General features: G+C 44.0%; 1 protein-coding gene across 1 annotated transcript in view; it reads left to right on the top strand.

The window, feature by feature from the left end:
• The window catches only part of dipk1c (divergent protein kinase domain 1C), a 56621-nt gene extending 39414 nt beyond the window's left edge, over positions 1-17207 (top strand). The window contains exons 3-9 of the mRNA XM_072379015.1: positions 4552-4755; positions 4833-4886; positions 4964-5145; positions 6968-7265; positions 12281-12445; positions 15033-15107; positions 15648-17207. Of these exons, the coding sequence (XP_072235116.1) occupies positions 4552-4755; positions 4833-4886; positions 4964-5145; positions 6968-7265; positions 12281-12445; positions 15033-15107; positions 15648-15833 (1164 nt within the window). The 3' untranslated portion in view covers positions 15834-17207. The remainder of the gene's footprint in view (positions 1-4551; positions 4756-4832; positions 4887-4963; positions 5146-6967; positions 7266-12280; positions 12446-15032; positions 15108-15647) is intronic.
• The last annotated feature ends 5085 nt before the right edge of the window (positions 17208-22292 follow it).

Consider the following 22292-nt stretch of genomic DNA (forward strand, 5'->3'; position numbering starts at 1 on the left):
GCGTGAGGTCAGCGGGCGGGAATCAGCTGCTCCGAAACGCTTCAAACACAAACTGCTGGCATCAGCACCACACGAGACGGGCCTTTCAAGGCACCAAGTTCCCTGTGACACTCTCACCTTTAAACTAAGATGAATCTGGTCCACTTTGGTCCACTTTGGTCCAGTTTGGTCCAGTTTGGTCCACTTTGGTCCAGTTTGATCCACTTTGGTCCAGTTTGATCCACTTTGGTCCAGTTTGGTCCAGTTTGGTCCAGTTTGGTCCAGTTTTGGTCCAGTTTGATCCAGTTTGGTCCAGTTTGATCCACTTTGGTCCAGTTTGGTCCAGTTTGGTCCAGTTTGGTCCAGTTTTGGTCCAGTTTGATCCAGTTTGGTCCAGTTTGGTCCAGTTTTGGTCCAGTTTGATCCAGTTTGGTCCACTTTGGTCCACTTTGGTCCACTTTGGTCCAGTTTGGTCCAGTTTGATCCAGTTTGGTCCAGTTTGGTCCAGTTTGATCCAGTTTGATCCAGTTTGATCCAGTTTGGTCCAGTTTGATCCAGTTTGATCCAGTTTGGTCCAGTTTGATCCATTTGGTCCAGTTTGGTCCAGTTTGATCCAGTTTGATCCAGTTTGGTCCAGTTTGGTCCAGTTTGATCCAGTTTGATCCAGTTTGATCCAGTTTGGTCCAGTTTGATCCAGTTTGGTCCAGTTTGGTCCAGTTTGATCCAGTTTGGTCCAGTTTGATCCAGTTTGGTCCAGTTTGGTCCAGTTTGGTCCAGTTTGGTCCAGTTTGATCCAGTTTGATCCAGTTTGGTCCAGTTTGATCCAGTTTGATCCAGTTTGGTCCAGTTTGGTCCAGTTTGATCCAGTTTGGTCCAGTTTGATCCAGTTTGATCCAGTTTGGTCCAGTTTGGTCCAGTTTGATCCAGTTTGATCCAGTTTGATCCAGTTTGGTCCAGTTTGATCCAGTTTGGTCCAGTTTGGTCCAGTTTGATCCAGTTTGATCCAGTTTGGTCCAGTTTGATCCAGTTTGGTCCAGTTTGGTCCAGTTTGATCCAGTTTGGTCCAGTTTGGTCCAGTTTGATCCAGTTTGATCCAGTTTGGTCCAGTTTGATCCAGTTTGATCCAGTTTGATCCAGTTTGGTCCAGTTTGATCCAGTTTGATCCAGTTTGGTCCAGTTTGATCCAGTTTGGTCCAGTTTGGTCCAGTTTGGTCCAGTTTGGTCCACTTTGGTCCACTTTGGTCCAGTTTAGTCCAGTTTGATCCAGTTTGGTCCAGTTTGATCCAGTTTGGTCCAGTTTGGTCCAGTTTGATCCAGTTTGGTCCAGTTTGGTCCAGTTTGATCCAGTTTGATCCAGTTTGGTCCAGTTTGATCCAGTTTGATCCAGTTTGATCCAGTTTGGTCCAGTTTGATCCAGTTTGATCCAGTTTGATCCAGTTTGGTCCAGTTTGATCCAGTTTGGTCCAGTTTGGTCCAGTTTGGTCCAGTTTGGTCCAGTTTGATCCAGTTTGGTCCAGTTTGGTCCAGTTTGGTCCAGTTTGATCCAGTTTGGTCCAGTTTGGTCCAGTTTGATCCAGTTTGGTCCAGTTTGATCCACTTTGGTCCACTTTGGTCCACTTTGAAAGAGCAGCTTAAAACGGCAGCAGTTCCTCTGAGGAAGCTCCTCCAGAAGGAAGGAAAAGCAGATGAGGCCCCTGGCTGATTCTGGACTTTATCAGATGAGAAACGCAGCAGTTTGTGGAGCTTTACAGGTGAAGGGCTCCAGAAACACATCACCTTAACTCTCCCCTTCTGCTGAAAAGAAGAAGGAGCTGTCAGCGGCTTTTATCAGCGGCTCTTTTCTCAGGCCAATTAACCCGTCTGCATACCTGCTCCACCTGCCTCTCAGTCTGCTGCACTTCCTGCCTCCAACAGGGCTCCGGTTACCTGCCGTCTCTTCACCTTCAGGCTTCTTTCCTTATCTTTTTGGGCCCTGAAGGTGAGACAGCTGGAGTGAGGCTGCAGGGTTTCACAGTGAAACCCATGAAATGATGCTGCTGGGCTGCGTTCTCGCTCTGCCTCCCTTCCAGGATAAATGCTCTGGTTCCCAGCTTGTTTTCTCCTGTGCAGATCTTTTCCATTCAGTCCGAACCAGCTGGTCGGTGCTGCCGGGTTCAGCCTCTGAGCTCGGTGCTGACTGATGTTTGTGTTGGAATGTGGGCAGAGCAGGGATTAGCCGAGTAATCCGCTGATCCTTCACACCTCCGTACACTGAGCCGGTGTTCGCTCAGCTGGAGGATCGTCTGCTGTAGGTTTTCACAGAATTACAGAAACAAAAACAGCTGAGAAAAGACGAAGAGATGCTGCAACAAATGAAAATAATGTCCAGTGTTTCCTGTGGCTGAAAACTAAGTGAACCCCTGATCCAGCAGCTTCAGCAGCAGTGTGTAAAACTAAGTGAACCCCTGATCCAGCAGCTTCAGCAGCAGTGTGTAAAACTAAGTGAACCCCTGATCCAGCAGCTTCAGCAGCAGTGAGTGTAAAACTAAGTGAACCCTGATCCAGCAGCTTCAGCAGCAGTGAGTTTAAAACTAAGTGAACCCCTGATCCAGCAGCTTCAGCAGCAGTGAGTGTAAAACTAAGTGAACCCTGATCCAGCAGCTTCAGCAGCAGTGAGTGTAAAACTAAGTGAACCCCTGATCCAGCAGCTTCAGCAGCAGTGAGTGTTAAACTAAGTGAACCCCTGATCCAGCAGCTTCAGCAGCAGTGAGTGAGAAACTAAGTGAACCCCTGATCCAGCAGCTTCAGCAGCAGTGAGTGAGAAACTAAGTGAACCCCTGATCCAGCAGCTTCAGCAGCAGTGAGTGTAAAACTAAGTGAACCCCTGATCCAGCAGCTTCAGCAGCAGTGAGCTGCAGTGATGGTTTCCTGTGGGACGTTATCAGTCTCTCTCCTGGTTCTGGAGGAATCTCGGCCCTCTTCTCTCCAGCGCTGCTTCAGCTCATTGAGGTTTGCAGCTTTGGTTTCTGAACAGCTCTCTTAAGGTCCCACCACAGCATTTCAGTCAGGCTGAGGTCTGGACTCTGACTGGACCATTGCAGCACCTTGATTCTTTTCTTTTTCCCACATTCTGCTGTAGATCTGCTGCTGTGTTTGGGATCTTTGTCCTGTTGATGAGCCAGTTTCAGCCCAGCTTTAGCTGTGGGACAGATGGCCTCACATCTGACTCTAGAATACTTTGGTATCCAGAGGAGTTCATGGTGGACTCAATGACTGCAAGGTGCCCAGGTCCTGTGGCTGCAGAACCAGCCCAGATCATCAGCCCTCCACCACCGTGCTTGACAGCTGGTATGAGGTGTTTGTGCTGATATGCTGTGTTTGGTTTCCTCCAAACGTGCTGCTGTGCATTAGGACCAAACATCTCCACTTTGCTCTGGTCTGTCCAAAGGACATTGTTCCAGAAGTCTTGAGCTTTGTTCAGATGCAGCTTTGCAAACCTAAGCTGTGCTGCCATGTTCTTTTTAGAGAGAAGAGGCTTTCTCCTGCAGCCCTTCCAAACAAGCCATCCTTGTTCAGTCTTTTTCTAACTGTGCTGTCATGACCTTTAACCTTTAACATGCTAACTGAGGCCTGTAGAGTCTGAGATGTAGCTCTGGGCTTCTTCACCTTGGGGTGACCTTTAACCTTTAACATGCTAACTGAGGCCTGTAGAGTCTGAGATGTAGCTCTGGGCTTATTAACCTCGGGGTGACCTTTAACCTTTAACATGCTAACTGAGGCCTGTAGAGTCTGAGATGTAGCTCTGGGCTTCTTCACCTTGGGGTGACCTTTAACCTTTAGCATGCTAACTGAGGCCTGTAGAGTCTGAGATGTAGCTCTGGGCTTTTTCACCTTGGGGTGACCTTTAACCTTTAACATGCTAACTGAGGCCTGTAGAGTCTGAGATGTAGCTCTGGGCTTTTTCACCTTGGGGTGACCTTTAACCTTTAGCATGCTAACTGAGGCCTGTAGAGTCTGAGATGTAGCTCTGGGCTTCTTCACCTTGGGGTGACCTTTAGCCTTTAGCATGCTAACTGAGGCCTGTAGAGTCTGAGATGTAGCTCTGGGCTTCTTCACCTTGGGGTGACCTTTAACCTTTAACATGCTAACTGAGGCCTGTAGAGTCTGAGATGTAGCTCTGGGCTTCTTCACCTTGGGGTGAACTTGCTGGGACGTCCACTCCTGGGAAGATTGACAGCTGTCCTGAATGTTTTCCACTTGTGAATAATCTTTCTCTCTGTAGAATGATGGACTCCAGATAGTCTGGAAATGGCCTTATAACCCTTCCCAGACTGATGGGCAGCAGCAGCTGCTTCTCTGAGATCATTGCTGGTGTCTTTCCTCCTTGGCATCGTGTTAAACTGACAGAACTCCTGCTTTTATAGAGCTGCTCACACTGACTGAGGATCAGTTAATCAGAGCATTGATCAGCAGCTCCTGTGGAGGCAGGAAGGGTTCACTTACTTTCTCACACACTGCTTCTGTGTTTTCTGGTTGGTGTAACTTCCTGACTGTAATGTAGGAGACTCAGAGTGAACTCCTCCTCCTCCTCAGTGTCTGGAGTTCGGCGAGGGCTCGGTGACGGGCGACATGTGCTCCGATCTGTGCGTCCTCGGCCTGGTGAAGTACAAGCGCTGCCTCTACTACGAGAACGGGAAGAAGGTGATCGAGGCGCGCTGGAGGGGAAACCCCATCATCCTCAAGTCCAAACTGGAGAACTTCTCCTCCTATGAGCCTCTGGGAATCCTGGACTACCAGGTGATGCTTGTGCTTGATTTGAATCCCTGAACGTTTGGGATGTCTGAATGATTCACCTTCTTCCTTCTGCTCAGCAGGACACAGCAGAGGAGCTGTCTGCTCTTGATGTGGTCTTTTATGCTACCATGGAGGTAAGTCGTCTCAGTTTGGTGCCGACATTCACAACTTTACTGTCTGTCCAACTGTGAGTCACTTCCTCTGACCGCAGGTCCGAAACTCTTTGGGAATAGCTGAGGAGGACGATGATGAAGAGGGAGGAGGAGGAGGAAACAACAGCTCTCTGGCCAGACTTTGGGGGAAGAAGCTGAAAATTAGAGACAAGAGTTACTCCAGAGCAGAGCTGTCGTCTCTGTGGTCCCTGCTGCAGCAGGAGGAGTACACCTTCCTCAGGTGAGCGTTCCCCAGGAGGCCTGAAAGTCTGAGAGGGGGAAGGTTTGAAGGACACGAGGTGGAAAGGTTCACCTGAGATCTGTGGGTTAAACTGTCGACAGGCAGGATTTTAAGTCAAAGTGGGGATGTAAGCATTTTTACTGCTGGAACCGGCCTGAAACAAGATGAACTGGTCTGAGATCAGAACCAGAAGTGTCTCAGATAAAACAGATAAAACGACAAGAAAAACAGAAAAAACAACAAAAAACATTAAAAACAGAAAAAACAACAAGAAAAACAGAAAAAAACCAACAAAAAAACATTAAAAATAGAAAACAGAAAAACAACGAAATAAAACAGAAAAAAACAAGAAAAACAGAAAAAAAAAAATAAATCATTAAAAATAGAAAACAGAAAAACAGAAAAAACAACAAAAAACACGAAATAAAACAGAAAAAAACAAGAAAAACTGAAAAAAAACACAAAATTAAACAGAAAAACAGAACAAAACAAGAAAAACAGAAAAAACAACAAGAAAAACAGAAAAAAACAACAAAAAAACATTAAAAATAGAAAACAGAAAAACAACGAAATAAAACAGAAAAAAAACAAGAAAAACAGAAAAAAAAAAATCATTAAAAATAGAAAACAGAAAAACAGAAAAAACAACAAAAAACACGAAATAAAACAGAAAAAAACAAGAAAAACTGAAAAAAAACACAAAATTAAACAGAAAAACAGAACAAAACAAGAAAAACAGAAAAAACAACAAGAAAAACAGAAAAAAACAACAAAAAAACATTAAAAATAGAAAACAGAAAAACAACGAAATAAAACAGAAAAAACAAGAAAAACAGAAAAAAAAACAAAAAATCATTAAAAATAGAAAACAGAAAAACAGAAAAAACAACAAAAAACACGAAATAAAACAGAAAAAAACAAGAAAAACAGAAAAAAAACACAAAATTAAACAGAAAAACAGAACAAAACAAGAAAAACAGAAAAAACAACAAAAAAACATTAAAAATAGAAAACAGAAAAACAGAAAAAACAACAAAAAACACGAAATAAAACAGAAAAAAACAAGAAAAACAGAAAAAAAACCCACAAAATTAAACAGAAAAACAGAACAAAACAAGAAAAACAGAAAAAACAACAAAAAAACATTAAAAATAGAAAACAGAAAAACAGAAAAAAACAAGAAAAACAAAATTAAACAAAAAAAAAACAACAAGAAAAACACAAAAAACAACTAAATTAAACAGAAGAACAAAAAAAGCAAGAAAAACAAAATGTAACAAAAAACAAGAAAAACATTAAAAACAGAAAAAAAACAAATTAAACAGAAAAACAACAAAAAAACAGATAAATCAACTAAATAAAACAATTATATTTTCCCTTTTTTTGAAAATGGTGCCAAACTTCAGACTTTTAATCTTTTTCTCGTTGTCCATGTGAAACAGAAACAGAGTAGAATGAAATCATTTGAACCTTTTCAGCTCAGCTTTTGACCTTTGACCTTTGACAGCCTCCATCAGCGGCTGTTTAAACTCTGCATTGAGCAGCCAGCAGGACTCCTCCCAAAGCTGCAGAATGAAGCTTTATCAGTGAGATGCTGCAAGGCAAAGGTGAGGAGGAGCAAACAGGCTGCTGGGTAATGTTTCTGGAGTCTTTACTCCAGAAAAGGCGGCCTCCTGGACTCCTGTTTTTACTGGAAATATTCAGAAAAGTCCTTTTCTACCCGTTTCATTGGGAATTTAAAAGGTTCAGAGTCTGAAGCTGAACTTCCTGCTCTGTTTGAATCCAAAGGGAAGCTGCTCATTGTTCTTCTTGTGCTCCGCAGAGTCCTGCAGGACCTCAGCACCCACGTGGCAAAGGTTCTGGGATCCTGCGGCCACTTCTACGCTGTGGAGTACCTGTCGGCCGGCCACGCCTGGGACCAGAACATCTTCTCCCTGGATGAGGTGGCGGTTCCCGGGCTGCAGGATCAGAGCAGAGCGCGCTGGGCCGTGAGGGAGATGGTTCACCGCATCGCGCTCAGCTTCCTGGACATGGTGTGGCACTTTGACCACGACTTCACCCACAAGCTGCACCTCTGCGACATCAAACCGGAGAACTTTGCCATCAGGAAGGACCTGACCGTGAGTTTTTACCTGACTTGGGAAGAAAAAACAGCTGTTTTTTTAATTAAAATGACCTTTTTTTGAGTATTTTTAAAAAGCTTTTAGCAGATGGAAGGCAGACAGTCTTTAAAAGATGTTTTTCAACCTAGAAAAGATGTGACTCATCTGCTGAGAACAGAAGGTCGTCTTTGAGAGGAAACTCGCTCTGAATCACATTCACTGAATCATCATTCAACCCAAAGCCTGAACTTCAGCCTCACAATTAGCATGTTTGACATGTTTAATGTCATCTACAGTCCTGTTTCCTTCCTGTTTTCCTTCCAAGCATCTTTAGGCACTTTGTTACCAGCAGCCTGTCACAAAGACACATCATTTGTTCCCATTTCTTTAGCTGCATCTATGAAAAACAGCAAAGAAAACACAGTTTGACAGACAGAAAATAGGATTTCTGCAGCAACAAGGTGATTCCCAAAGAGCTATTAGCTGAAAACTTGGCATATCTCAGCATGGTGTGCAGTGTGTCCTTAAAGCATTTGAGGAAACTGGACAAGTGGAGGACAAAAGAAGAAGTGTCAGGCCTAAAAAACTATCTCCAGCAGATGAACAGGATCTGAAAGTGATGTCCTTAAGAAAGAGGAAAAAATCCAGCTGTGACCTGACAGGACCTGAGAGATGCATCTGGACCTTCAGCTGATCCATCTACTGTTGGCCCAAGCCTCATCAGAAATGGGCTCCATGGAAGGGTGGCTGTCAAGAAGCCGTTCTTAAGGAAGGGAAACAGGGAGAAAAGGCTGAGCTGTGCCAAATGACACAAGAAGTGGACTGAAAATCAGTGGCAACAGGTCTTATGGAGGGATGAATCCTCCCCAGAGCCCGGACCTCAACATTATTGAAGCAGTGTGGGATCATCTGACAGAGAACGGAACAAAAGGCAGCCCACATCCAAAGAAGAGCTTTGGGATGTCCTTCAAGAAGCCTGGAGAACTATTCCTGAAGACTCCTTAAAGAAATGACAGAAAGCTTGTCTCAGAGGGTTCAGGCTGTGTTGGAGAATAAAGGAGCTCAGACCAGAGATTCACTTTAAAGCTGCTGAGAACTGATAAAAACTCTGTTTCTGCCTCAGATTCTGGGTTTATGTTCAGGTTTGAACATGTTTCTGTGAATCTCTGCAGCTGCTTCCTGTTTCTCTGGTGATATATTCAAAGAAATTAAGCAGATCAGGACTTTAGTGTAGTTAATATTAATCTTAAATCGTCATTTGTTATTTTCAGAGATTTGTTGCAGATCTTAAAATGAGTTTCAACTAAACCCCAAAATCCCAGAAACATGAAATTCAGGCCTAATTTGGTCACAACTGGGAACATTTTGAAAGTACTTCAAGCTGAAGCTCCAGGCAATAGCGAATAAAGATAAATACAGATCTGTGTTTTCTCTGAGCTGGAGTCTGAACACTGATGGATTATTGAGAGTAACTTGTTAAATAATTGTTCAAGTTTGCTTCTTTTAAAGGCTGCCAGAGAAAACTGGATGTTCTGTGTTTTCCTTTCATTAAAGAATCACTGCAGCAGGTCATAAATTAATCATCTCACAGCTGGATGAATCCTGGAGAATGAGAAGAAAAACAAACGTCTAAATGAACTATTTGTTGTTTGCAGACGTCTGTTAAATGAAGAGGATGAGAGAGTCGTTTGTTGAGATATTTAGTGTTAAAAAGCATGTTCTTATGAGTGATACTGCTGTTTTAAAAAGGGATTAAAAAGACATCAGCGAGTCATTTCCACAGTTTTATCATTTTTACACGTGTTTAAACGCTGCTACACCCACAAAAACAAGCTGATTGAATCCTTTGACATTAACCTTCAGTTCTCTGAGAGCTACAACAAACAAACAAACAAAGTAGGTTTCCCTTCGGTAACTCCTAGGGAACGCACCTCTAAACTGCTCCTTGCAGGTGGGTTTCCCTTCGGTAACTCCTAGGGAACGCACCCGTAAACTGCGCCCTGCAGGTGGGTTTCCCTTCGGTAACTCCAAGGGAACGCACCCGTAAACTGCGCCCTGCAGGTGGGTTTCCCTTCGGTAACTCCTAGGGAACGCACCCATAAACTGCGCCCTGCAGGTGGGTTTCCCTTCGGTAACTCCCAGGGAACGCACCCGTAAACTGCGCCCTGCAGGTGGGTTACCCTTCGGTAACTCCCAGGGAACGCACCCGTACACTGCGCCCTGCAGGTGGGTTTCCCTTCGGTAACTCCCAGGGAACGCACCCGTAAACTGCGCCCTGCAGGTGGGTTTCCCTTCGGTAACTCCTAGGGAACGCATCCGTAAACTGCGCCCTGCAGGTGGGTTTCCCTTCGGTAACTCCCAGGAAACGCACCCATAAACTGCGCCCTGCAGGTGGGTTTCCCTTCGGTAACTCCTAGGGAACGCACCCGTAAACTGCGTCCTGCAGGTGGGTTTCCCTACGGTAACTCCCGGGGAACGCACCCGTAAACTGCGCCCTGCAGGTGGGTTTCCCTTCGGTAACTCCTAGGGAACGCACCCGTAAACTGCGCCCTGCAGGTGGGTTTCCCTTCGGTAACTCCCAGGGAACGCACCCGTAAACTGCGCCCTGCAGGTGGGTTTCCCTTCGGTAACTCCCAGGGAACGCACCCATAAACTGCGCCCTGCAGGTGGGTTTCCCTTCGGTAACTCCCAGGGAACGTACCCGTAAACTGCGCCCTGCAGGTGGGTTTCCCTTCAGTAACTCCCAGGGAACGCACCCATAAACTGGGCCCTGCAGGTGGGTTTCCCTTCAGTAACTCCCAGGGAACGCACCCATAAACTGGGCCCTGCAGGTGGGTTTCCCTTCAGTAACTCCTAGGGAACGCACCCGTAAACTGCGCCCTGCAGGTGGGTTTCCCTTCAGTAACTCCTAGGGAACGCACCCGTAAACTGCGCCCTGCAGGTGGGTTTCTCTTCGGTAACTCCTAGGGAACGCACCCGTAAACTGGGCCCTGCAGGTGGGTTTCCCTTCGGTAACTCCCAGGGAACACACCCGTAAACTGCGCCCTGCAGGTGGGTTTCCCTTCGGTAACTCCTAGGGAACGCACCCATAAACTGCACCCTGCAGGTGGGTTTCCCTTCGGTAACTCCCAGGGAACGCACCCATAAACTGCGCCCTGCAGGTGGGTTTCCCTTCGGTAACTCCCAGGGAACGCACCCATAAACTGGGCCCTGCAGGTGGGTTTCCCTTCGGTAACTCCCAGGGAACGCACCCATAAACTGCGCCCTGCAGGTGGGTTTCCCTTCGGTAACTCCCAGGGAACGCACCCATAAACTGGGCCCTGCAGGTGGGTTTCCCTTCGGTAACTCCTAGGGAACGCACCCGTAAACTGCGCCCTGCAGGTGGGTTTCCCTTCGGTAACTCCTAGGGAACGCACCTCTAAACTGCGCCCTGCAGGTGGGTTTCCCTTCGGTAACTCCTAGGGAACGCACCTCTAAACTGCGCCCTGCAGGTGGGTTTCCCTTCGGTAACTCCTAGGGAACGCACCTCTAAACTGCGCCCTGCAGGTGGGTTTCCCTTCGGTAACTCCTAGGGAACGCACCTCTAAACTGCGCCCTGCAGGTGGGTTTCCCTTTGGTAACTCCTAGGGAACGCACCTCTAAACTGCGCCCTGCAGGTGGGTTTCCCTTCAGTAACTCCTAGGGAACGCACCTCTAAACTGCGCCCTGCAGGTGGGTTTCCCTTCGGTAACTCCTAGGGAACGCACCCGTAAACTGCGCCCTGCAGGTGGTTTTCCCTTCGGTAACTCCCAGGGAACGCACCTCTAAACTGTGCCCTGCAGGTGGGTTTCCCTTTGGTAACTCCTAGGGAACGCACCCGTAAACTGCGCCCTGCAGGTGGGTTTCCCTTCGGTAACTCCCAGGGAACGCACCTCTAAACTGCGCCCTGCAGGTGGGTTTCCCTTCGGTAACTCCTAGGGAACGCACCCATAAACTGCGCCCTGCAGGTGGGTTTCCCTTTGGTAACTCCTAGGGAACGCACCCATAAACTGCGCCCTGCAGGTGGGTTTCCCTTTGGTAACTCCTAGGGAACGCACCCATAAACTGCGCCCTGCAGGTGGGTTTCCCTTCGGTAACTCCTAGGGAACGCACCCATAAACTGCGCCCTGCAGGTGGGTTTCCCTTTGGTAACTCCTAGGGAACGCACCCATAAACTGCGCCCTGCAGGTGGGTTTCCCTTCGGTAACTCCTAGGGAACGCACCCATAAACTGCGCCCTGCAGGTGGGTTTCCCTTCGGTAACTCCTAGGGAACGCACCCATAAACTGCGCCCTGCAGGCTGTCCTTATCAACACTTTCAGACATGATTAGTCTGCTTTATTATCAAACATCAGCCCTCGCAGCAGGCCTGAGAGCCGTCTTTGCTCCATGTGAGACGTCGAGGCCGGTAAACATGCGCTTCTTTCAGGACAAACCGGGCTTTGTTCACTCTTACAGAGCCATTGTTGAACCTGGCTGTCGAGGTCACATCAGTGCTGATAAATCCTGATTATCACCAAAAAGCCTTTTCCACTAAACTGGACTTTAGTTGTTTTTTTTATGTTTTATTCCATAAAAAACTCCTTTTTTAAACCTAGATATTTTTTAACTTTAGATGTAAGATAAGCAGATGTTTTTGCAAACGAACAGTGAGACAGTGGAAGATCAAACCGACAGAACTGCAGAACAAAGGCATCGGGATCCCACACAGATCTGTTTAATGCCTTCATCTCTGCTGAGGTTTCACTTTGAGTCTCCAGTTTTCTGCTGAGGTCGGTTCTATTCAGTTTCTGCCCAAAGATCTTTGTTCACCTCACAGGAAACGCTGTAATAATCTGAGAGTGAAGCCTTTCGGATGTTTGATTCTAATCAGATTTCTTCTTAAAGCTCTTTAATGAATCCTGTCAGTTACTTACAGACTTTTCAGCTAAACTTCCACACTTCAGCAGGTTTTAGGTGATTTTCTGATAAGTTTCTATCATTTTGAACGCTCTGGCTCGTGTTTTTCTCCCCCAGGTGGTGGCGATCGACGTGGACATGGCCTTCTTCGAGCCCAAGATGAAGGACATCCTGGAGCAGAACTGCAGCAGCGACGACGACTGCAACTTCTTTGACTGCTCGTCCAGGTGCGACCCGGTCCGTCGCAGGTGCAGCCCCCACCGCGGCAACAGCAACCTGCAGGTCAGACGCTTTTCACACGCTTTAAAGAAGAAGAAAAGTCAAGTATTTTCACATTTTTAACAGTATTTTTTAACAGTATTCTACTGTGAATTTTGTTTTAAATAATCACACTTTAGTATTAAAAGAAAATATACTTAAAGTTAAAGTTATCTGCAGTTAAAAAGTGAATTTATTTCAAATATATTTCTGTACATTTTTAAATTGTACTCTCAGATTAATTAATTAATAATTATTATTTTTAAATATTCAAACTCTAAAGTTTGAGTATATTTCAGATTATATTTGAACCTAATTTTTGATGCACTTTGCACTTGTGTTTTAACCCATAAAGTAAGAATAAAGTCAAATTTATTAATAGAAACACAGTTAATGAAATAAGAACTTATTAAATCTTTTTTGTATTTAATATAAGATAAAGTGAATAAACTTTATTTAAATTTAAATTTAAATGATCTCCTACATAAACTTTTGTTCCACTTTAGCTCAATAAATTCTGCTTTTCTACAATTTATTTACAGCTAAATTAAACTAAATTAAACCAGTTCACTGATCACTAGTCCGGCTGAAATCTAATAAACTTTTATTTTGATTTTAATTTTAATTATTTTAGTTATTCTGGGAGTTTTATTAGATAAAAAGATGATGATCTTTAGAGGCTAAAACCTCAAATCTGAGTGGAGATAAAGGAAAGCTGCTGGATTATTTTATTCTCTTAATTCACCCGTTTGGGCCTCGACTTTCGCGTCCTCGCCGCTCCGAAGCGAGCCGGCTGACGGATTAAAGGTCGTCCTGTTCCTCAGACTCCTGGAGGATTGTGGGTAATCAGTCTCTCGCAGCTTTTAATTATGCGCGTGCAGAAAGGCGAGTCGTGGAATGTTAATTACGGCTCGGCGGGATGAGAGAGGAGGACCTCTGCTTCTGTTTCAGAGGCACCTGGAATTATTCATCCCTTTATCTTAATATACGTTTCAGAGGGAATCCGTTAAAAGCTCAAATAAACTGTTAAAATGAGGATAAATTCCTCATTTTAATGAATAAAAATACTACAGAATGTTTCCTTTGAACTCTTAATTAATTGTAAGTTTTATATCTGTAACGAAATTAAATGATAACAAACTTTATTTATTCCATAATGCACTTTATTTATCTTATATTTCTATAGGGTTTGGGTTACAAACCACATAATATATATATATATATATATATAGTGATAAATATATATATATATATATAATTAATCCTGTCGCCGGCAGCTTCGGCAGATTAACCGCCTTTAAATGTTCGTATTGTGACGGAGGTCAGAAGTCGAACCGATAACCTTCCCGAGGCCTGGATCAGGGAGAAGAAGAAGAAGAAGAGAAGAAGAAGAAGAAGAAGAAGAAGAAGAAGAAGAGAAGAAGAAGAAGTATTGTTTAAACTGACGGGAAGACGCTGAGATGAGCGGAAATTAACGGTTTTTGAGCCTCACAATAATTATTTAAAGCAGAAAATGTGGTGACAAAACCCACATTTAGGTTCATGTCATCCACATATTATAATAATAATAATAATTTAGTTGAATCGATTTCAGATCTTTGTGATTTAGATGAAAGATCAATCAGGATGAATCTGTTGAACTTTTTCTTTTAGCAGTTAAATCACCATCAGCAGAATTATTATTTAGCTCTTTAATTATGGCACCATCAGATTAAAGGAAATTATTACAGATGTTTTCATCTGTTAAGCCTTCTAAATTACCCAGAATGCAGTAGTTGCTCAGTGCTCTGTGTAATGTAGCTGCTGCTACACTTAAAGGTATTTTAAATATTTAATAACGCATCAAATTATGATAATAATACAGTTTTTAAGCGTCGGCCCGTAAGGCTCGGAGGAAAAGCCGAGCCGCACATCCCCGTCACCACCAGCATCACCGTGACAACAGCCTGTCATCACCCCGCCGGCTCGCCTATCACATGTCTCATGATACCAGATACCTGCATTCATCGGAGGAGACGGACGGCGGCTGTTTCCTCAGGTGACGACTGGCGGCGACGCACAAACACGACGGCGTCTGAAGACTCCGCTAAACCGCAAACGGAAAGGAGAGGAAGTCAGATCCATTTGGATGTCAAAGAAGATGCAGGATAAAAAGAGAAGAAGAGACAGACTGAAGGTAAATGAAAAGGTGGAGAGAAGAAAGCCAAGAAACGGGAGTTAAAGTCATCAGAAAAGAGAAAAGAAATCAAACACAAAGAAAACATAAAAGAGCTTCAAAAAGGAGAAGAAGATTTGACCTTCAAACAAAGGCAGTAAAGAACAAAGGGAGAAAGAGGAGAGGAGGAGGAGAAAATGAAGATGGGACCCGCTGACATGTCGATGACACGCCGCTCTCCGATTGGCCGCTCCGGCGCTCCACAGGTGTCTCCTGAGGTCGACCTGTGATGACCCTCCGCTCACAGAAAGAAGTCATTGTCTTCTTCACCGTGATGAAAAGCGAGGCGTCATCTGCATAAAGACAACACTTCATTTCTTCCCCTCTTCTTCTTTCATTTCATCACGTTTGTCTCCTCTGAGTCAGGTTTCTTCTTCTTCTTCTTCTGCTCTGCAGGTGATCTGTGAGAAGATTTTCCGGCCCTGGTTTTCTCCCACGCTGCTTGGGGCCAAAGCAGGGCTCCCGCTGCAGGTACTTCTCATATTAATCGCATCTAAAAGACATTTTAATGCATCTAAATTATCTAAATTCTGTCAGTTTATGTCAAACCAATAATATCAGACATGACAATCAGAAAGTTAATCAAACATAACAGAGGTTTTGTTGCCACAAACCAAAAGGAAAAACTACTTTTGGACACTTTTATGAGCATTTATTTGAACCTTTTCTCTTATTTGAGCCTGTTAAACACAGGTTTGTATCAGTCAGGCTGATTTTAAGATGAAACTCCAGTAAAATCAGATGTTGAAGCAGCTGAAGGTCAAAGTTTAAGGATAAAAAACAAGAACATGTGCCCGATACTCAGATAGTCCAGCAGAAACCTCCCAAAAGAGGAGGAAATGCAGTTTGTTGTCTCCTGCTTTTGTAGTTTGTTCAGAAATGGCAGATGTTGTGCTCTTTTCTTCAAACCACAGAGACGAATAAAGTTCTCTGTTGCCAGTAATCACTTGTGGAGCACCTCAGAGTTCATTTCTGGGCCCCTTTTATTGCCTTTAATGCTTTCTTGTAAAGGTGGAGCTGCAGCGAGCTGTGCAGGAGTGCTCAGAAACAGGAGAAGAGCCCGAGGAGAACCGCAAGAACACCCATCAGCGTCTTGTCAGCATCCTGAACCGCCTGATCCAGGAGGGAGGGGCCTCAGGAGAAGGGGGAGGGGCCTGGGAGGGAAAAGACCACGTCCACACGGCATTAAACTTCTGAGGAGGTGAATGGAAAGCCTGCAGGGAAAAACCTCAAATAGATTTCTCTATGATGTGAGTTTGTCAAAGCTAGTTTGTTGGCAGGTTGATGAGAAGCTCATCGTGGACTCAACCAGCCGTGGATCAATGTGTTGATTGATGACAAACTGATCAAGAAGAGTAACAGCAAATGGAGATACCCACAAACTGCCTCTATGTGCGCCATCTGGTTTTATCTACTGCTTTGGGGAATCTTTTATGGCCTTTTATGGGATCAACATCATACAAATGACCTTTTAAATGAGGTGCAGGACGTCCTTATTTGGCCCTTGTTTGGCCCTTATTTGGTCCTTGTTTGGCCCTTATTTGATCCTTATTTGGCCCTTGTTTGGCCCTTATTTGATCCTTATTTGGCCCTTGTTTGGCCCTTATTTGGCCCTTGTTTGGCCCTTATTTGGTCCTTGTTTGGCCCTTATTTGATCCTTATTTGGCCCTTATTTGGCCCTTATTTGGCCCTTATTTGGCCCTTGTTTGGCCCTTATTTGGTCCTTATTTGGCTCTTATTTGGCCCTTGTTTGGCCCTTGTTTGGCCCTTATTTGGTCCTTATTTGGCCCTTATTTGGCCCTTGTTTGGCCCTTGTTTGGCCCTTATTTGGTCCTTATTTGGCCCTTATTTGGCCCTTATTTGGTCCTTATTTGGCCCTTATTTGGTCCTTATTTGGCCCTTATTTGGCCCTTGTTTGGCCCTTATTTGGTCCTTATTTGGCTCTTATTTGTAACACATATAACCCTAAAAGATCCCAACCAGAGAAATGTATCTCAGTATCTAAGGTGACCTCCACCTTTCTAACTTATCAGTGTGTTAAACAGCTTTTTGATTTAAAAACACTGGACTGGACTGAGATTCAGAGCTCAGCAACGCCTCAAAATGCATTTTTCTCCTCCCTAAAGCAGAACCTGAACCAGAACTCCAAGAACAAGATGAAGTTAGCAGAGTACATGCCCCTCCCTTTCCTTCGCTGCTGTGCTTCAGCTTTGCCTCCAAAGCCCCCCCCACAGGGTAACCACAGACTTGTTGTTTTCACTCAGGCACAAATAAAAACCACCAGGAGTGAAAAGAAGCTTTGGGACCTCGAAGCTACAAAGTTCTGCTTTAAACAGTTGGTCTCAGTGAGATTTAAGTCATCTCTCTTGTTTCAAGAGAAACTGGTTAAAAAGCAAAAATATATATATATGACAATAAATGCAAAAGCTGCAAGTAAAACAAAGATGTAAAGGACTGAAGAATTAAAACCCTAAAGTCTTCCTTCTTTACAGACTTTTTAGCTTTTTAAAGTTAACGGGTGTTTTTTTTTTTTGGAGTGAATCTGACAATTCAGTTAGTTTTTTGTTTCTTTTTTTTCTAGATGCTTAATTTCTTCCAACAAACAGTTTCCAGAGACTTATAGATAAAGACTTATAAAGACCAAGTTGTTCAGTATGGTGCTATAAATTTAGAGTCTGATAAGATGGTCAACACCTATATAATGTTAGCTTAGCCGCTAGCATAAAGTGGAGGCAAAAACCTACCTACCGACCCTTTTAAAGCTCACTAATTCAACACTTTATTTTGTATATTTAGCAGTTTTATTGGCAGTTATGTACAAGATGCTTTTTAACTGGAACCAGTAGCCTAAATTATAATAATTGGTTTGGACTAACGAGAGTGTTTCCATGTTATTTCCTCAAATGTATTTCTTTATTTGTGTGTTTTCGGGTTTTTTTTTGTGTGTGTGTTTTGTTCTCTGGTGATATTTCTGCGTCAGCTTTACTTTAATAAACTTAAATAAATTAATAGACTATTTGGAGGATCAGGCTTTTGTAAATAGTGTAAATGTAGGGTTTGCTTTAATAATAAAGCCTTTTCTGAATGTGTTGCTTTGTACCATGAAGTCTGAAATCGCTGCCTGTGAAATTAGCGTTGACTTACTAATGAAGCTAACTTTCAAACTATCTAACAGCTCAAATTTTCCAACTCAACCTAACATCAGTGTAGCGTGGCTGGAAAAACATGAATGTCACCAAAGGTTTTTGGTTTGTCGTGTTCATCATTTTCTCAATAAAATTAATAGCATCTTCTACTTACCTAGCTAGCTAGCTAGCTTAAAATCCTCTGTTTCTTCCACGTAGATTATTATGAGCTAGCTATGAAATTAGCATGAATTTATTTATGAAGTTAATTTTAAAACCATCTCGAGGCTCAAATTTGCGAATTCTAGCGGTGAAAAACTCAAACATCCACATCAGAGCAATGGTTTGGTTTGTCCACTCTGGGGTGCCGTAGCGTTTTGTGGCTAATGATAACGGTAATGACTTGTGGGGAAAGTAACTGACCCGAAGTTGATTGGATGGCAGCACCTTGCAGCTTTTCTAACTTATGTAACTCAGTTTTTCATTTCTCGCCTTTGTGCCACTTTTTTTTTTCAATTTTACCATTTTCTTCTCAACAATATTGATTATAACGTATAAACATGAGTCTCCTCTGCTGAATCCTCCGTAATGATCTGAACTGTAATAAGCTCTGCTGAAAAACTTTGGTGATTTAATTTCTTGGTTAAAACATTATTAAGACTTTGTGATCAGATGCTTTTGATGGCTTTTTGTTGTGTTATTAAAGCTGGAACCATGTACTGGAATCTGTTGATTTATTTTTGGTGTTAACTTTATTATTTCTTGTCATATTTGGATCATTCACAGAGCTTTTGTTCTCAAAGCTTGCTGTGAAACAACTGATATGGATCTGTTTTTTTTAATAATATCCACAAGTTTAAATTCAGAATATTCAGAAAGTTGCTTTCCAGTGAACTAAAACTGTGATTTTGTGTGGATGGACGGCCGAAATGAACAGAAGATGGTATGTTTTACCTGTACAGGTGCTGCCATGGTTTCATTAACTGCTCAGAGTTCTGCAGGTTCCACTTTATTCAGAGCAGCTGATCCAACACGAGTCATTTTAAATTAAATGTGGGTTTGTTTCCCAGCTGTTAATGTGTGGGGGGGGCAGGGGCCCTGAGATATTGTTGCACTTATGGACTTTAACACCAATAAATAACACGACAAACAAACCAGAAGTGGGTAAACATGAGGTTTGGAGGTCCAAGATGAACATTATATTTAACATGTGGTCGTCCTCAGTCTCTGTCGATCTGCTTCCAAATCTTCAGCTTCAAACTAAACATGTCATCAGTGAGTTTAAACAAATCATCGGCCTCGGAATCCGCTTTCTACTGGGCAAAATGAGCTTTTCTTTCACTTTCAAACACGTCGTCTGTCAGTGTTTCTGCAGAAATCAAGACGAAAACAGAGAAGAAACAGCAGCAGGAGACCCAACGTAGACACAACATGTGAAAGGGAAACATAAAGTAGAAGCTGAAGCTTCTATTTGTACAGAACTGACAAACAAAGACCTGAAAACAGATGTAAATGTTTGGGTTTGGGATGTTTTAAAGCCCAAAATCTAACATCAGGAGCAGGATAATGTGTGATGAGAAGGTAAAGATGAGGAGAAACAGATCAATGATCTCCTCTGTGCTGGAAACAGGATTATTCTGCATTATTTGGCCAACCTGTGAGTCATTTTCTGAGTTCCCACGGCTGGTTTTATTCTCCTTTAGAAGAAGAGAAGAAAAGGAAAAACGCTTAAACTCTTAAACTGTTTTCGCCTGTTGCACAGAAGCCCAGATATTAAAGTACTTCCTGAATAAGAGTTCCTCTCGTGGGTGTCCGCCGCACTCAGCATTCGTTTCCTGTTAGAACTACTTCTTCTTCTACTGAGTTACAGCCAGCTGCAACACAGCCTATACTGCCCCCCGCTGGTGACACTGAGTTATTTCATTAAATGTACTTCCTGTTTGTGAATTGCTACATTTTGCTGCCTGTTGTTGTTTTTCCACCAGATTTCAGTTTGTTCCCCCCCCCCCCGTATATATATATATATATATGCTGCCTGGTGGTTGCTGTTCAGGGCCAGATTCTTGTCTTACTTCCTGTCTTTGCTGCCAGTTTGGTTTCAGCGATTTCTCCCTTTTTAAGTTCCTGGTTCTTTGGACTTTGTTGAGTTCCCTCCACTGCGGTGCATTTGGTTCATTCGACATCCATTTTCTATTCGTGCTTCATCCAATTCGGGGTCACGGCGGGGGTGTAGTCTATCCCAGCCGCCATCGGAGGAGGAAAACAAGCATGAGTTTCTGTTTGGTTAAAAAACAAGGTGACGAGTTGGTTAAGTCTTCCATAACTGACCCACAATCCAGCATGAATTTAACAAAGATTCTTTCCTGTGAAGAGGCTTCAGAGCAGAAATCTCTTCTGAAAACCCCCAAACTGGTGTTCGGAGCCTGTTTTACAGCAGGAAACTGGACTCTTCTGCAGCACAGGTATGAATATAACAGAAGAAGCTCAGCACAGCAACACAGTTCAGATTTTACTGATGTAGCAGAGCGCCGTGGCTTCATATTTCTGGGGCAGAAACACGAAGGAGGTCCCTAACGGGTTTAAATTCCACTGAAGACAGCTTAGTGGATATCTAAGAAAGAAACTAATGAGCAGATTTCCCTGGAACTCTTCCAGAGCTCCAGGCGTGTGCCGTTCAACCTGAGAACAGAACTGAAGGGTTTCAGGGTAGATTCCTGTTCTGGAGCCCAACAGTTACCTCACCTTTGGATCCTTCATTCCCTTTTCTGCTGCTCCAGCAGGTTATTGCAGTGAGAGCAGGAGGGTTGGTGGGAACCCAGCTGGTTCCACAGCAGCTCTGAGCAGTTACCTGCCACCAAACCAGAGGAATTTACCCCCGTCTCTTCCTGTTCTAACTTCACTTCAGCTGTCAGGTGCTGGGCTGAGTTTAGGCTCAACATCGGGCCTTAAAATCGACCGACTCTCAGCTTCGAAAACCTTTTAAGCTTCGTTTCATCTAAAAAGTCCTCAGTTGGACGTTCTTTTTTCCAGAGTGTAACAGAGTTAGAAATGCACCTTATTAATTATTTCCAATTTGTAAGTTTTATTCATCATTTCATGATTATTTTGAGTATTTTATTTTCATTACAGTTATTTTCATTTACCATTTTTTTATACATTTTCCCTGAGTTAATTACCCTCCTGCACTCTGCCCTTTTTGTTCCTCCTGGGCTTCTGTAGCCCCTCCCCTTTTTGTTCCTCCTGGGTTTCTGTAGCCCCTCCCCTTTTTGTTCCTCCTGGGCTTCTGTAGCCCCTCCCCTTTTTGTTCCTCCTGGGCCTCTGTAGCCCCTCCCCTTTTTGTTCCTCCTGGGCCTCTGTAGCCCCTCCCCTTTTTGTTCCCCCTGGGTTTCTGTAGCCCCTCCCCTTTTTGTTCCTCCTGGGCTTCTGTAGCCCCTCCCCCTTTTGTCCCCCCTGGGCTTCTGTAGCCCCTCCCCTTTTTGTTCCCCCTGGGTTTCTGTAGCCCCTCCCCTTTTTGTTCCTCCTGGGCTTCTGTAGCCCCTCCCCCTTTTGTCCCCCCTGGGCTTCTGTAGCCCCTCCCCTTTTTGTTCCTCATGGGTTTCTGTAGCCCCTCCCCTTTTTGTTCCTCCTGGGCTTCTGTAGCCCCTCCCCTTTTTGTTCCCCCTGGGCTTCTGTAGCCCCTCCCCTTTTTGTTCCTCCTGGGCCTCTGTAGCCCCTCCCCTTTTGTTCCTCCTGGGTTTCTGTAGCTCCTCCCCTTTTTGTTCCTCCTGGGCCTCTGTAGCCCCTCCCCTTTTTGTTCCTCCTGGGCTTCTGTAGCCCCCCCCTCTGCCCTCATTGTGGTTTCCTGAGGGTGAAAATATAGCAGCAATATTGTGTTATTTTCTTTGAAAGTTTAGTCACTTATGTTGAAATATTCGGTCTATATTATTCTCTGTTACATACTTTATGTCGCCAGGCTGTTTTGTGTTGCTTTGTACCGTTAATATAAGTGCTGTTATTATTGTTTGTTCATGCAGCAGTATAACACATGTAGCATCACTTTGCTAGTTGGCACATCTTGGTGGTGTTAAGGCTGTATTTGTGCACGTTTAGGAGGTTTAGGAAGAGACAGAAGAGTTAATAATCTGTGTCTTCTGCAGAAAATAAATGCAGGAAAGCAGCATATTGAGTCCTCTTCCTCCCTGTTTCACAGTAATAAACGACTCGTCACCAGCCTTCATGAACCTTTTTGTTGTTCCATCTTCCCCAAACTCTAACCGGCTACTAAACCTTCAGCAGATATCCGATTCTCTCTCCACCCGAACGCAGCTGTGGGTCGGATGATAAAGTTTGAACATCACTGGAGGTTTGGAGAAGAAGAATAAGCTGTCAGGCTCTCCTCATGTGGAGCTCTGAGCTGTTTCTGGACGCTCAGCAGCTCACCACCGGCTCGTTTGAGTGTGTTTGAGTGTTGTGACGTCGCCGTGGAGACGGGTTATTTGGTTGTGTTGGTAACAGTCGAAGGAAAACTTGTTCAGCTGTCACAGCAGCTATT

Source organism: Leuresthes tenuis, unplaced genomic scaffold, assembly GCF_036924035.1.
Source record: "Leuresthes tenuis unplaced genomic scaffold, fLeuTen1.0.hap1 SCAF_24, whole genome shotgun sequence".
In the NCBI taxonomy this organism is placed as follows: domain Eukaryota; kingdom Metazoa; phylum Chordata; class Actinopteri; order Atheriniformes; family Atherinopsidae; genus Leuresthes; species Leuresthes tenuis.